Source organism: Symphodus melops (assembly GCF_947650265.1).
Source record: "Symphodus melops genome assembly, chromosome: 14".
Classification (NCBI taxonomy): Eukaryota; Metazoa; Chordata; class Actinopteri; order Labriformes; family Labridae; genus Symphodus; species Symphodus melops.
In genome coordinates, this window is record NC_136704.1 from 19507571 (window position 1) to 19522374 (window position 14804).

General features: G+C 43.2%; 1 protein-coding gene across 1 annotated transcript in view; it reads right to left on the minus strand.

The window, feature by feature from the left end:
• LOC306834862 (cadherin-6-like) overlaps positions 1-14804 on the minus strand; it is a 65689-nt gene that overhangs the window by 13530 nt on the left and 37355 nt on the right. Inside the window, exons 3-7 of the mRNA XM_079361106.1 lie at positions 14057-14351; positions 11520-11639; positions 6753-6920; positions 4518-4705; positions 275-528 (exon numbers count right to left, since the gene is read on the minus strand). Of these exons, the coding sequence (XP_079217232.1) occupies positions 275-528; positions 4518-4705; positions 6753-6920; positions 11520-11639; positions 14057-14351 (1025 nt within the window). The remainder of the gene's footprint in view (positions 1-274; positions 529-4517; positions 4706-6752; positions 6921-11519; positions 11640-14056; positions 14352-14804) is intronic.

Here is a 14804-nt window from a genome sequence, read left to right on the forward strand (position 1 = left end):
TTTGTGCTGTGCTCATCTGACTCTGTATTGTTGGGCACTCTTCTGCGATCATCAGCTCAAACTTTCACTTTTGAGTCACATGAAGACGAGAGCTCCCAAAGGAAATAGGCTCCGGGCTGTTAGAAAGCTGGAGCACGACTTACAGTACTGTCTTTAACCAAATGTGTTATAGAGTTATATGGAAGCAGTCGGAGGCAAACTGGCTCGAACAATCTTAGCTGCAAAGTTTCCTATGAGTTCCCCCCCCCCACGTTTTGTGATTTTGGTTCCGTACCTGACGAGACTGTTTTTGTCGTCAGGATCCGACGCGCTGACGGAGTCGATGATGGTGTTCCTCGCCGCGCCCTCTTTCACCTCCATGACGTAGCTGGCTCTCTCGAACACAGGCGGCTCGTCCACGTCCTCCACGATGATCTTGATGGAGGCCTCGTCCCTGAAGGGCCCCACGGAGAAGAAGCGAGGGTTGATGTGGGCGTTTTCCACCTGGACGCTCAGACTGTACTGACGCTTCTTCTCGAAGTCCAGAGGCTGGAAAAAAAACACAGATAGAAGGTGAGTGAGCAGAGATATAAGACACGCTGTGAAATCACCCCTTCCTTTGTTATCCTAATTTTAAAAGAAAATTCCTTTGGGGACTGTTTTGTTTTTGGCGGTAATAAGACTCTTGTCCTTTAATTCGCACTTTAAAGCGTTCATTTGTATGCAGCAACATGGTCAACTGATGACTTTGGGAAAACTAATATCCATTCAGAGCATCCTGCCACTTTTAATTTCAGGCCAGATTGGGATTTTATTCATTAAAGTGACAATGTTGGTTTTTTTTGAGCATCTTCTAATGAGCGCGTGTGAAGGGCCTTAGTGTCTCCTTCAAGGACTTCAACAACAACGACATTGATGGACACGAGTGCTGCCGTAAAAACCAGGCCCGCGTGTGCTTTTGGACACGTGAAGGCCTGTGACATTCTGAAAAATAGGAACCATTCAACATGGTCATGGTCATGCTGGAACAGTAGTTAGCCTCTTCGCTAAAGTAGATCAGATCGATGTGGCCCGTTCTGTTGCAGAGCTCTCATGGTTAACGTAGGAAAATAAGTATTTTGGATACTTCACCAGATGAGAAGAACATTTTCCTTTGTTCCATATTCGAGATGTGTGTGTTTTAGATTAGACAAACCAAATATGTGTCATTGTTTTACATTTCACTCCCCCCCCCCCACACTCTTGTTGCTGCATTCATTGAGCGTGAACACTGAATGTCGAATGCGACGATCCAAACATTCTCTCTCTTTGTGCCTGTTTTCTTTCCACAGACACAAAGAACGACGCCAACTTCTTGGATGTTTGAGCTTTCCTCACTTGATTTCCTGATCCCCCGCCACACTCCGCAAAAGCATCAATCAAAGTCGTCTCGGGATGTTTGCTGGGTGACATCTGTTTGTTTTGTTTTTTTTGTCTTCTTAAATGCAGAGATCAGTACACCAGATTAGCATACAAGCAGCAGAGGAAGACCTGTGGTTTGAATTCTTTAAGACCCAAGCGTGGCATTTCCTTTTGCCTTTCCTGATAGAAAATACGACTTTAATCACAAGAGAGAAATCGAGTATTTAACTTGTAAGGGTGCGTCAAGGACGTACATATTTCTACACTGGAATCATTTCACAAGGATAATATGAAGAACTTAAACAGGAAGAATTCAATAAATCAAGACTGCTTTCTTTGCTGAAGGTCACATAGCTTCTTTTACATTTATGTTTTTATATTATATTCAGGATTGAATTAATTATGCATATTTGTCGATGTGAAAATGTGCTAAGATGAAAAGAAGAAAGAGAGCACCTCGTTTTATCCACACTAGAGCTCATTTTGCGGTTCTTACTTTTCTGGTAAATACATGTAGGGATATAATATTTATTTATGCTGGCCTTTTATCTTCATATACATGCTTTTATTTCCAGCCATTTGTTTGTTTAAAAGGCAGCGACATGTTATTTTTCACGTATAATCCAGGCTCCTCATGTCCTCTGTATTTACATCCTTTAATTTAGGTTCCATTCACGATGATTAGTAGCCCGATTTCTGCACCGCTGCTGCAGTTTCCCTCGCTACTGTGCATTCAAGCGCAGGTCGGTGGTACGCTCTCCCTTTTATGTCCCTCTTTTCTGAACTTTTTTTTGAAGTTGCAGCCGCCGAAGGTATTGATGGAAATAATTGGGGAGTGCTGGATTTTAATGAATGTGCACCAGGCGCTGAGCAGGAGCAGATGGATCAGAGCGAGGCTGCCTACTGTACATATGAAAGGACGCCAGGGTCCGTGATCGTTGGAAACGGCCAATGAAAGCTCGAAAAATCCACATGGAATGAGGGGTTTTTCTGAAGCCGTGAATAATAACACAATATGAGTCAGTGATTTTGGCTGTTTCTTGTTAAGGAAAAGGGGAGTGGGGGGGGGGGGGGACGCAAAAATGTGCTGCTTTGAAGGAGCTGTACGAGCAGCGGAAAAAAAGGGAGGCACTCCCACTTGACAAGCCCATTTAATTAGAAGGTTCAGAATTAGGGCACGCTCGCTCCCCACACACACTCTGCCCGCACACCACATCCGCTACAACCCCGCCGCGGCTACAAAAGGCAATTATGTCATCTTCCACTTAATGATGGCATGATGGAAGCGATCGATTGGAGGCAGCAGAGAGGCCGCTTGATAAGGCAACTGGCAGAATCTGTTGAATACATCAGAAACACACCGCAGCACACCGCTGAATGCTGCGATCCATACACACGGCGTCAATATTACTGCTTTGGTCTCAGCTGGGGGAGAAGAATGAAGCTCGTTCAAAACACATGTACTGACAGTGCCGGGCGAGTGAAAGTTGAAATGTAATAACTCGGCTGTCCGTCTTCCGCCTCTCCGAACATGCCGAGGTGAAAAAGTTTCCATCTCTTCATCCCTTGATCAAGTTTAATAAGTCGTCTTCCTTTTGATTACTCCCCAAATAAGGAGAGTGCTGCTCAGAGGCAACATCAGAGGTGTTTTTTTTTTATTTTTTTAAAAGACGGTTCAGAATAAATACAAATAACCAAAAAAGCCCTGAATCAAACTCGAACTAAGAAACACATGGAAGAAACCTCCCTCCTTTAAAGCCAGTTACCCAGTGCTCTATGATGTGCAAACCTACAAGCAAAAACACCATATATATTGTGTTTGAATGCAATCCAAAGCTTAAACTATTAAAGTAAGTCTGTATTAATGCTCGTTAATGAGTCCGATCTGGTTCAACACTGAAAGAGTTCTTTATTGGCCCACACTTCACCCTAAACAAGTTTCATTAAAATCAGAGATTGCAGTGATGCCATAAAAATGCTAATCAGATACATGACCACTAACAGACGGGCTGTTTTCCCTACTTCATCATTAACCAATAAGATTATAGAGAAATGAATATGTTTGGGGCTACTGGGCGGTGCAGTGGTTAGTGCTGTTGCCACAGCGAGGACGATCACGGTTTGACAGAAGCCTCTCTGTGTGGAGTTTGAATCCTCTCCCCGTGCTCCGGCTTCATCCATCATTCCAAACACACGCTCATTAGGTTAACTGGTGACTCTAAATTGCCTGTAGGTTTGAACGTGAGTGTGGCTAGTTGTCTGGCTCTACATGTCAGCCTTGTGATTGACTGGTGAACAGTCCAGGATGGAGCCCGCCCCTTGCTCAATGACAGCTGGGATCTATAATCCATCCATTATCAGTATAGATATCAGTATAGATAATGGCACGATAAAATGTTTTGACAACCGTTACTCAAAGTGCTGAACACTTTTTTTTTTTGGTTTTACCCTTGTGTTACCAATACACACATTATAAAATGCTGAGTCATGCAGCGTCATTACAGCACCACCATCATACATTGCGTGTGACCTGATGCGTTTAAAAATGTGCGACCGCTTCGACGCGCCAGGCGTGCTGGGATACATAGCGAGGCAGAGCAGGCTGTCGGCGCCGCTTTTTAAACATCTGTTCTCCCTCACGAGGTCAAAATCCTGCGTTTCGAAGTGGCGTTCTCTTAAGTAACGAGGTTTTCATGGGGCGCGCTGGTCTGATGGCAATGGCAGCTCAATTACAGACAGCTTATAACCAGCGGAGGTGGGCAGTGTGACTCGCAGGCTTGGAGTTTGTGTTTCAAAACTTTCATAGTCGGCTCAGAGCCCAACGACCGTAACGTTAGCGAGCAGGATACCAAACTCTACACAGATGGTTGAAACTGCATGTTGTGGACTTACACGGTTTAAACCCTCTAGTCTAGACCCCCCCAAAACAGTCTGCCTTGCATTACCAGTGTGAAATATTATGTGACTTTATTGTAGACTTTATTGTATATCCTGTTGTATGTTTAGTTTATGCAGGTGAAAACAAAATGATGTGACTGTGAAGGAGGACTAGTCCCCATTTTTCCCCCCAGTGAACAAACTCTTGCCCACAAGGCGCCATCACTCCCCTCATCAAACACCAACAGAGAGTCCCTGACCTTCCTCAGCACGATGACGCCCTCCTGCGTGCTCTTGTTGGTGCCGATGTCAAACATGCCGGGCCCGTCGCTCCTGATGACTCTGTAGTCCATCTCTGCGTTTTCCCCGATGTCCGCGTCCATGGCCCGGATCACTCCCACTGTGGCCCCGAGCTCTATGGACTCGGGCACTCTGAACTCGTACAGGGCTGTGGAGAGAAAAAAATAATCTTTTTTGTGATAGTGAGGCGAAGAATTGTGAGCATGACCATACAGGTCACATCCTTTGTATTTATTTTCAAGTCCATTTTTTATTTTATTTTTTTAAAGATTTTTTTGAGATAAAGTAAATTCCAGAATATTTAAAGCCCTAAAATGCACACTGAGGTTCAAATGAAAAATGCAACTTGACAAATAAAGGTTCAATGCTACCTCCGACATCTAATAAACGTCATTACCTTGTACCAGAACCATTTTTATGACCCTTTTAGTGAAAATACGAAGGAGTGCAAGCAGGTGACTCAGAGAGCAAAACACACAAGAGAGCAAGTCAGAGGGAGAGTGAGTCATGGCCAATCAGAGAGCAGCGGTGTAAAGAGTCAGGAGGGAGAGAGAGAGAGAGAGAGAGTGTGTGAACACAGTCTATGGTGAACAGCAGGAGAAGGCGAGTGGGAGATTTAGTGCTGCAACATTTGTAGATCAGCTGTGGAGCAGCACATTTCACATGAAACATATTTCATTTCCAAAACAGACATTTGGCCTTTAGCACAACTTGCTACAAGCGCTATCGACTCCCTACACCCAAGTTTAGGATGTATCATAAATTCTCGGCCAATTTGCTCAACATAAATTAATTGCTTCCTCGTCTTCCTTTCGTTTTTTTTTTTTTCGTTTTTCTTATTTCGTGAGATGATTTCCTGGGTTTGAGGCGGACAAATTGATGGCTGCCTGTCGGCGGGCCCGGCCCCAGCTGCATCTCGTATGCTTAAATAAATAGCCGGACTGCGGGAGGGAGCGGGCGTGATATACACACAGCCTGCGGAGACAAACAGCACTGACACACTAATAAAACATGCTGACAGTGTTTTGGCAACGCCTGAGTCGGCAGGTCTCCGTGACGCTGACACTTGCCTCCCCACACATGCACATAAACGCGCGTACACACGGAAAGCAGCACGAGGAGGCTTCCCTAGGCTAACCGGTATTTAGCATTGGGTGGAAAAGAAGAGGCATCACTCGGGCAGACAACAATGATATCGCTTCCTGACACTCTCCCTCCTCTGGGTGTCCCATTACAATATCTCTTCCTCTTTCTCCCCCATTCAATCTTCCCCCTTCCGTCTGTTTGTCTCTCCCCCCCTTCTCCCTCCATCACCGACTGTCTCTCTGTCGCCTACATCACTCTTCCCCTCTCTGCCTCTATCTCCCCCTCCTGTCACCTCCTGCATCCCCGTCGTATCCATCTCCCTCGGCCCTCCTCTCGCTGTTCATTCACTTGGGGGGAGGGGGAGGAGGGCCAGATGACACTCTCGCTCCCTCCCTCGCCGCATGCTGGAAGATGTGATAAATGAAGGGTGGGGGTGGTGGGGGGGTGGGGGTGGAGGATGGCAGGAGTTTCTGCGGTCGCGTGTTTGCTGAGCGTACTGTACAGCCGCTGTAACTGAGGGGAGACACAACGACACCAGTAATCTGTCAATCGGATCTGGCTGCCGTCGCTGTCTGCCAGATGTACGAGAGGAAGTGAGACGGGTGAGAGAAGAAAGGGAGACAATGTGTGAGGCTCAAAGAGAAAGTAAAAAGAAGAACTGATGATTGATGAGCAAGAGGGGGGGAGGGGGGGGGGTGGGAGAGAGAGAGTACAGCAACGACAGTGGGAGCACTAAATTGAGAACATTGGTTTTATGGAGTAAAAGGCAGCAGAAGAAAGACTTAATAGACAAAGAGAGTGGAACAGTGGGGGAGATAAAGCCTACTGAATGTTCTCTCTTCATTTAATAGGGATTACAGGGCTGATCTGATGCACTTTGCCGGACCCTTCGCTCTGTCATATGGCTCTATATTTAATTATTCGCTGCCTTTAAGAGGCCTGCCTGAGCCCGCACAAAAACCCAGAACTCCCTGCAATAATCCAAACTCATTTTGAAACTGACACCAGATGGGGGTTGACCTGCCTGCCTGGCAGCGGTTAGCGCTGACACATGGTCTTTGTGGTCACTTTGTGTGGGCGTGTGGCTTTTGGGAGGCTCCTGTACTCACTCTTGGTGAAGCGCGGCGGGTTGTCGTTGACGTCAGAGAGGGTGATGCTGACCGTAGTGGTTCCCGAGAGCCCACCCATCTGTCCGGCCATGTCTTTGGCCTGGATGACCACCTGGTAGTTTTCTTTGACTTCTCGATCCATGCCAGGCAAGGCTGTCTTTATCAGGCCTGAGGGGGGAAAAAAAGAAGACAGAGTTACAGTTGGAGTTTTTTTTTTTTTTTTACCAAGGTCCATCTATGAGGTCAAGGGTTTGTTCACAGCCACAAATCTCTGAAGGAGTAGTAAGATATGCAGCCGTATGTCAATCCATTTTATGTGTGATGATAAGTATTTAAAGAAAGTATTTTAAGAAGAAAGAAGCAGATCACTGAAACACTCAGTGGGTCTCTAGAAAGCTAAATATATGCTAAATATGTAAGTAAGAGAACAAAGCTAATATCTAATCATGTTTGTGTTCTGAGCTAACTGTCAGAAAGAACTATACATCTTTTGGTGCTAACTCTAAGAAACCCTACTTTTATATTTCCTTTGACTTATTTGGACGTGACAAGGGAAGATGAAAGACAGGCTTAAATAATATAGAAAAATAACTAACGTTAATTTGCCATCTCAGAATAATTCAAAGATGTGAGACATGTTTAAAGTTTAGATGTTAAGCTAACCTGAACTTGCCAAGAAATCACAGCGTAAAGTCTTAAAAGTTCAACCACTTTTTTTTTTTCTTTTTTTTTTTTTACTCGGATGCATCATCAGCGGCTCATTTGTACATTTTTACTCTTGACTTTCTATAACTAAAAGCCTTTTTCCCGAGGTGCACTCAACACGAGAGGACCTGGCGACATTGTCCACCCCTCAGCTGTGGGTCAAGAGCGTGCTTTTAAAGCAGCAAAAATAACCGAGATGGCAACGGTCAAAAAGTCGAAACACGAGGCTTCAAAAACCAGTCCAACTCAAACCAAAGGTGACTTTTTTCACTTCTTCCATAAAGTCCATGCGTTCAAAAGAAGGTTTATTGCTAGGATTTACACTATTTTAATCGGACGAAAATCTGCGGACGATGAAACAAAAACAATATTGTGAAGTTACAGAGTGCACAAAGCGCTTATAGTCACCTTTTTTAACTTTGTAAACCTTTATAAAATCAACCCCAGTATGTGACTGAAAATAATGAAGTGTTTCCAGAGGTAGACTGCTTAAAGATCTAAAGATCATTGTTATGACCCGGAACATTCCTAAAAATAACCTTGTCTGCATTAGCTGCATTGAATTAATGATGTTTCATTTTTTTTCCCATGTATGCATCTACAGGCCAGATAATTAAAGCACTAAGAACTTTTTATTACTGAAAGGTCAGTACTCTTGCTCAGTATGCGCGGCGGCACCGAGCTCAGCGGCCACCCAGGAGCACATTCTGGTGTCTGTGTTCCCATGATTTAACTGCTAAGTGCACCAAAGGGCCAATCTACCAAAAACCAATTTTTCCCCTCTGAATGCATTTGCCGTTATTTATCTCCTTTTTTTTTTTAAAATGAGGACTGTTACTGTTCAGCCTTTTTAAGTGCCAAACGGTTGCTTACTTCGCCGCTCTGACAAGTTAGATCTCTGGTTTGGAGTCAGGACAGAGACTGAGTGAAGCAGTAATTGGCAGCATATTCAAAAGGTGCGCTCCATCTCCCATCAGAGCCGGTCTTAAATTCTGTCTGCTATTACACGTTTGAATTTGAAGCATCATAAAAAAGGAAGCAGGTGGAAGGGAGGGCTGACAAAAAAAAAAAAAGAAAGAGTGGGAGAATGGAGATGAAAAAACTACATTTCACCCTGAATAAACCGCTTTGACAAACTTCATCTCTTTCAGTCTGAAGAGATGATTCACTGCGTTTCAAACAATAAGGAAGAGGAAGAGGCTGACGTGGTGCATCACTCAGGCTCAGATCATGCTGCCCTACGCTGATCAAAAACCCTCCAACTTGCTTTATTCTTTCACACATACATTTTACAGCAAAACTGCAAGCACAATGACACTTCTGTTTTTCCCGGTTAACTGCGAGATTCAACTCGCGGACATTATACTTCTTTGGCCAAACTCACACTACAGTGGCAGGGGAGAGGATTACGACCCGGCACTGGGAATAAATAGTGAGAATAGGAAGATCTTTTTGTCATTCTTTACATTGAAATGTCGAGAATAAAACTAGATTACGATTCTATTTGGCCATCTTTCAAAGTAAAACTAAATTTGTTAACTGGCACCAAATATTAGCTTTCACTTGTATCAAGCTATAGCAGGTACGTCAATGCTACTGTTTGAAAGTTGCATTGTTGTAGGCGGAGAGGCTAGCTCCTTCTGGAAGTCTCTGGTTAGCATCAGGGAATTGGCAACAGAGTGGGGATTTCCACAAGGCACTTTTATCCAACATCAAGTCTCAAACATGAAGCAGTAAAATACAGACATACCCTGCATCAACTCATAACAACTCAGGAGGCACAAGGTCCTTGTAGCAAACCTATACTCGCTTTATATCGTTCTTCGTCTTCTTTTGTTATTGCTTAATGACGACAATACACACGCACAGAGGAGGAGAGAAACAAATCCTGCTTATAATGTGATGTCCAGGCATGTCTTTGTGTAAGAGGGGATGTCAGCTTACATACTCCATGTAGGATAAACCATATTACTGTTAATCCCTCCACTAATCTGCAAATGGCTTTTTTTTTTGTCGTTCTTCTTTTGTTTCAGCAAAAAAAAAAAAAAAGAGAGAGAGAGAGAGAGACGAGTGGGAAGAGTTCCAAAGTGCACGTTAATAATTAAAACTAGCAGGGAGATTTTTCAGGGTTGGTGATTTGCCACTCACTCTACTACAAATCCCTCCCCTGCAAGAGGAGGCGGATAGTGCTGGTGTATTTTTGGTTACAGTCACAGCATTCCTGGGGTTATTTTGTGATGAATTGTTTTAATTTATTTTTTCCTTGTAAAACTCAGCTCGCCTCCTCTATTTCGGGCCTCGGTTGGTGATTTGTTATGTTTCTCACAGCCACCTCAAGACGAAAGGTGTAGTTAAAGTCACATTCAGCTGAGGGTTACACCTGTAGGAGGAGAGTTCAGTGGTTGTAGCAGAAGGAAAACAGACGACTTTCTACCAAAACGAGAGAGAGGAGCCGTTCACATTAGTCAGGAAGCAACGTTCTTTCAAAGTGCACGCCGGTCTGCTAAGCCTATTTTCTGTGAGGAAGATATTACACTTTTCTGCTTTTTCACTATTTCCTCTCTCGTTTTTGAAGGACAAACACTAAAGACATGAAGTGATAGTATGTTACGAGCTGTTTCCAAATGAAACAATTACAAGGAAATAGTACAAACCTGAGAACCCTAGCTTCAACAGTCCAATCATAACAAAAATATATGAAATCTCTAAGTCTTTCAGGACAAGCCTTTGTTAAGAAGTGGGAGAGATGGGCTAACTTTGTTGCAAAGGAGGAGGACACCATTATTTCCAACTTCAGGTGTCTCCACTTTGTGTTCTTCTTATTTTCGTCTTTAATCTTTTGTTGGTCCTTCTTTGTAAGTGTGAAAATTACCTCTGCAAAATGTTTTTCATAAAAAAGAAAATACATGTTTAACATGTTTCTCTTTCCCCTTTTTGAAGTCTTGTTTACTTACAACCACTGAAACATTTAGATTACTAATCTTAATTCAAATGCATTCAATGAGATGAAAGCATTAAATCATTGATCAATGTTATTCCCATTGATGGTTCTTTAAAAATATCTCCAGGGCTAAAATGTGCCTCCGTTCTTTCTAATGGCCGGCAGGGGGCAACTCAACATTATTTTTAAGCTCAATGAGAACGTTAACTTGGTTGTCAGTTGAGTATAGTTGGTCTGAATTTTCTAGTTTCATGTCATATTTTATACAGCACATGAATTTTTTTGCTACTTTCTCAGTAAAAGACAAAAACCAGGAAAGTGGTTGGCTAATCGCTAACACCACAACCTCCTTTGTCAGGGTTAAGCTCTTACCACTTTCTAGCTCTGTGTTCATTACTTTTTACACTAAGTTTGTTCAAAGTGTCCATTTAACCAAAATAAGCCTCTAAATTAATACCACAGTCACCATGAACAGAGGATGCACATCGCTAACCAAGCTGGTGCATGATGATGTAGCATTCAACTGTTGACCGAGCATGACCACTCCTCTTGCCATAAAAACAAATGTTGGCTATACATGTTGGCTAGTTGTGGCTATAACTGTAGTCAACTAACGAACTGCTGATATTACAGTGGCTATCTCCACTTCTTCATGGTTTTACCCCAAGCTTGTTTTAACATAATGTACAGACAGAAATGTTAAGAGGCTGTTTCTTGTTGTACAATAGTTGCATGTAACTGTTAAACTTCTTATGAGAAAATCCTGGCTTTAACACTCAAAATGTAGAATGTCTTGCAGTGTGCTCCTCCGTTAAAGTCGAGGCCTTCATGAATAAAGTGTAATTCTTCAGCTTTTTAAACATATTGTGGTTGAAATACTTGAAGTAACTAATTTTGGGAAACATGTTGAAACATTCCACATTAAAATGCCTTTGCAAGAACCCATTACAGAAAGAATTACTTCAACGAAAGAAGACTTTTCTGTGCAGTGAACTTCTCATCCCGTCATCTACTTCTAAATTAAAAACAACCTCAGAGCACAGTGCAAGACCCGCAGAAATATATTGATCGCACGGATAGTACTTTTGGATAGATTTTTGCATTTACAAATCGACACTGACCGGTCTCCGGGTCCACAGAGAAGTACGGCTGGCCCTCCAGGATGCTGTACACCACCCTGGCGCTGTTCCCGTACGTGGAGTCGTCCGCATCTGTGGCTGTCACCTGAATTACCGAAGTGCCTGCGAGAAGAAGATTCATGACAATGATTTAGATCAACTCTTCAATACTGCTGAAAAATTGCCTGCTGGATAATTGGTTAAGCTGATCCACCTTCTGATGAGGTGTCGGCTCCTCTTCTAATCACACTCATGCAGAATGTGACTGATCATTTCTGTCCCTTTGCATTACCCAAACCAATCTTTACTCCTTGGCCACTTATACCCTTATACGTGATTGATTTTCGCAGCTAATCGATAAGTCCTAATGTATTTTCCTAAGTGTATCTCTCTAAGCATACAAACGGCACCGATACCGGGCCCTCTGCAAACCCCAAGAAGCCTATTAGCGTATCCACAGATCTGGAGAAGCCAAATATCTGATCGCAGGCGAACGAATGTGATCCATTTTCTCTTCCAGAGAGGCTGAAGCCCTATTTCAGGAGAACAAAGGGAAACGGTTCGCCAAGTGCTACCTCCCAAATGGCGCCTTGCGGGGCCAAGTGTTGCCTCATTACATGCAGAAGAAAATTAATTGAGTAGAAATATTTAATGGCAAAGTGGTATAAATATAGAATTGTGCAATAACGACCCCATGAAACTTCTCTAATTTCATATCTGTTATGATCTGTGCAGGCCTGAGAGGAGAGCGTCCCTCCTTTAAAATCCATGTCATCTGTATGGATGAGGGATGTTACAGGAGGAAAAAAGAAAGAGACTAGAAGGCAAAGAGAGAAGAAGACCACGGCTGTCTGATTTGGTGTAAGTGACAGTTCGGGAGGATTCGGGAGCAAGTTCACCGAACCTTGATCGGTAATACCTTTAACTAGGGAATTAGACTCAAAGAGGCTTTTCTGACACGGCGGCTTTTAGAAAATATCACTGATCCACATCAGCCATCTCATCGCTGACTTTAAGCTTTTGAGAAGAGAATTTTCTGACAAACAAGTCAGGAATATATTTTTCGAGAGGGACTAAATTACCCTGACTGTAATCGCTCAGTTGTCAAAGACGTCCCGTGTCAGAGCCAAAGTCCGAGAGAAGAAGAATGTCAGGGCCCTGAGACTATAATAAAACTCAAAGTGTATGTCACACTTAAAGGGCCAGTGTCTCGACGCAGTCACTCGTGAACACATGCTCTGCCAAGCGGTGACATCACACCTCGGTTGTTGCCATGGGCACCCATGCTGCCCTTAGATAAGTGCCGGCCTCTCTCTTGAGGTTGCTGAACCAAGTGACAACTCTGTCACATGTCCAGGCTGTGAGAGCGATGTCCCTCAGTCCCTGAAGCTCGGCAGCAGCAGCAGCAGAAGCAGAGTGTTCACACTGTGTTTTCATGCAAGTATTGATTAGGAGTCTTTTTATATTGTTTATCTATATTCATGAAGCCACTCTTTACTCTTAGACCAGGAGCTGGAACAACCCAGCACGCTGAAAAAAAACTTTATGTTGAACAAGAAGAAGCAATAATAACAGAGAAGATGTCGTCTTAGAAACCGGCGCTGCAGCCACTGAATTACTTCCAGGGATGACACGGCTGACAATGCTGGTAATTAAATTAAATACTGTTTTAATAAGATGCAATACTGTATTTAAAAGATTATCTGCACCAGGGCTGTCGCCGTCACACACACACGCTTTACCTTGTTTCTTCTCGGTCATGAAACGGCTCAGTCGCTCTTATTTAATTAGTGAGGCCCTCTTTGTTGAGTCTGCGTCGTTATTATGATTGATAAAGTCCCATTGATCCGGTAAGACTGGCAACATCTCTATCCTGTTTGAATCATAAGCCTGTTAAATCCGGCTTCTCACACACACATTAGCACACACCCGTGATTGGTGCAAACAATTACTGTCTGAGTTACGATTAATCAATGTGTTTTAACACACTAAATACATGCTACACTTGGTCAGAAAACTATTATCAGTGGTCCTTTTCATTGATTTCTTCATTATTCGATCAATGTATCTATAATTAATGATATTAATTTACTGTACTTGATCTCTTACAATGGCCTTGTAACTGTTAATAGAGTGATAACAGGAACAAGATCTTGTGTACCGAAAGCTTTGCTCAAATCATATAAAATTTCCCATAGAGAGCCGGACATTGTGTAGTGTGTTTACCTTTTTTTTTTTTTCCAGTGAGAACATTTTATTTTCCTGCACCTGCACTGTACGCATTGCGTCTGGATGTGTGCACTTTACTTTTCTCTTTTTAATGGTGTGAGCCTCTTTTTTTTTTAAGCAGCATATCAACAATTTGGAGCAACAATTTTACAAATCTGAATTTGCAATTCAATCAATGTTTGTCTCTTCTCTCATCCTAACATTTCCCTTCTCTCTTCAGTTTCTTAAGTCGAAGTTAATTCTTTTCACTCAATCAAATTGACTTTAAAGTAAGTAAACGAGTACGGCAAACATTTATGGCATCTGCTCACCAATGTCAGACATTTCCGGGACCCTGGCGTAGTACGGGTCCTTGGTAAATCGAGGTTCGTTGTCGTTGATGTCGTGGATCTTGATGATGAACTCGGAGTCGCCCTCCAGCCCCTCGTTGGTGAAGCGGTTGATGGCTTTGGCGTGGAGGATGTAGTAGGCCTTCTCCTCCCTGTCCAGCCTCTTGGTGGCGTGGATGTCTCCGGACTTCTCGTCTATCTTGAAGAGGGTCCCCGCTCCCTCCCCTGTCAGGACGTAGCGCGTACTGCCATCCCCGCGATCGGAATCCGAGTGAAGCTGTGCGTTAAGCAGAAAAGACACACCGCTAATGAGGATCCCTCCAGCAACAAAACATTGATTTCAAGCAACAGTTTGTGGCACTTTCATTTTAATGCATTTCCACTCTGCAGCTCTCTGCTGCTAATTGTTATAGCACAACAGTGATTACATCTCAGCTTTATGAAAGCTTTCACATTTGCTTAATTTTCTCTTATGAACACATGCGGCCTCAGCTCGCTCTTTGCAGGAGAAAAAGCTCCAAGTTACCATGAGCAGAAATAGCCACTCTGAACAGAAACGTTATAAGGAAAATAGACACATCATAGGGCTGGCAACGTTTGACTGACAGGTGATGTCTGAGAAGTTCAGAGCGGGAAAACATCTCAGAAAGGAGCACTTTGAACTAGAGATGTCAAAAAGAATCACATTTCAAAGCAGATACACAGTTTTCTACTTAGGTATTTCTGATAC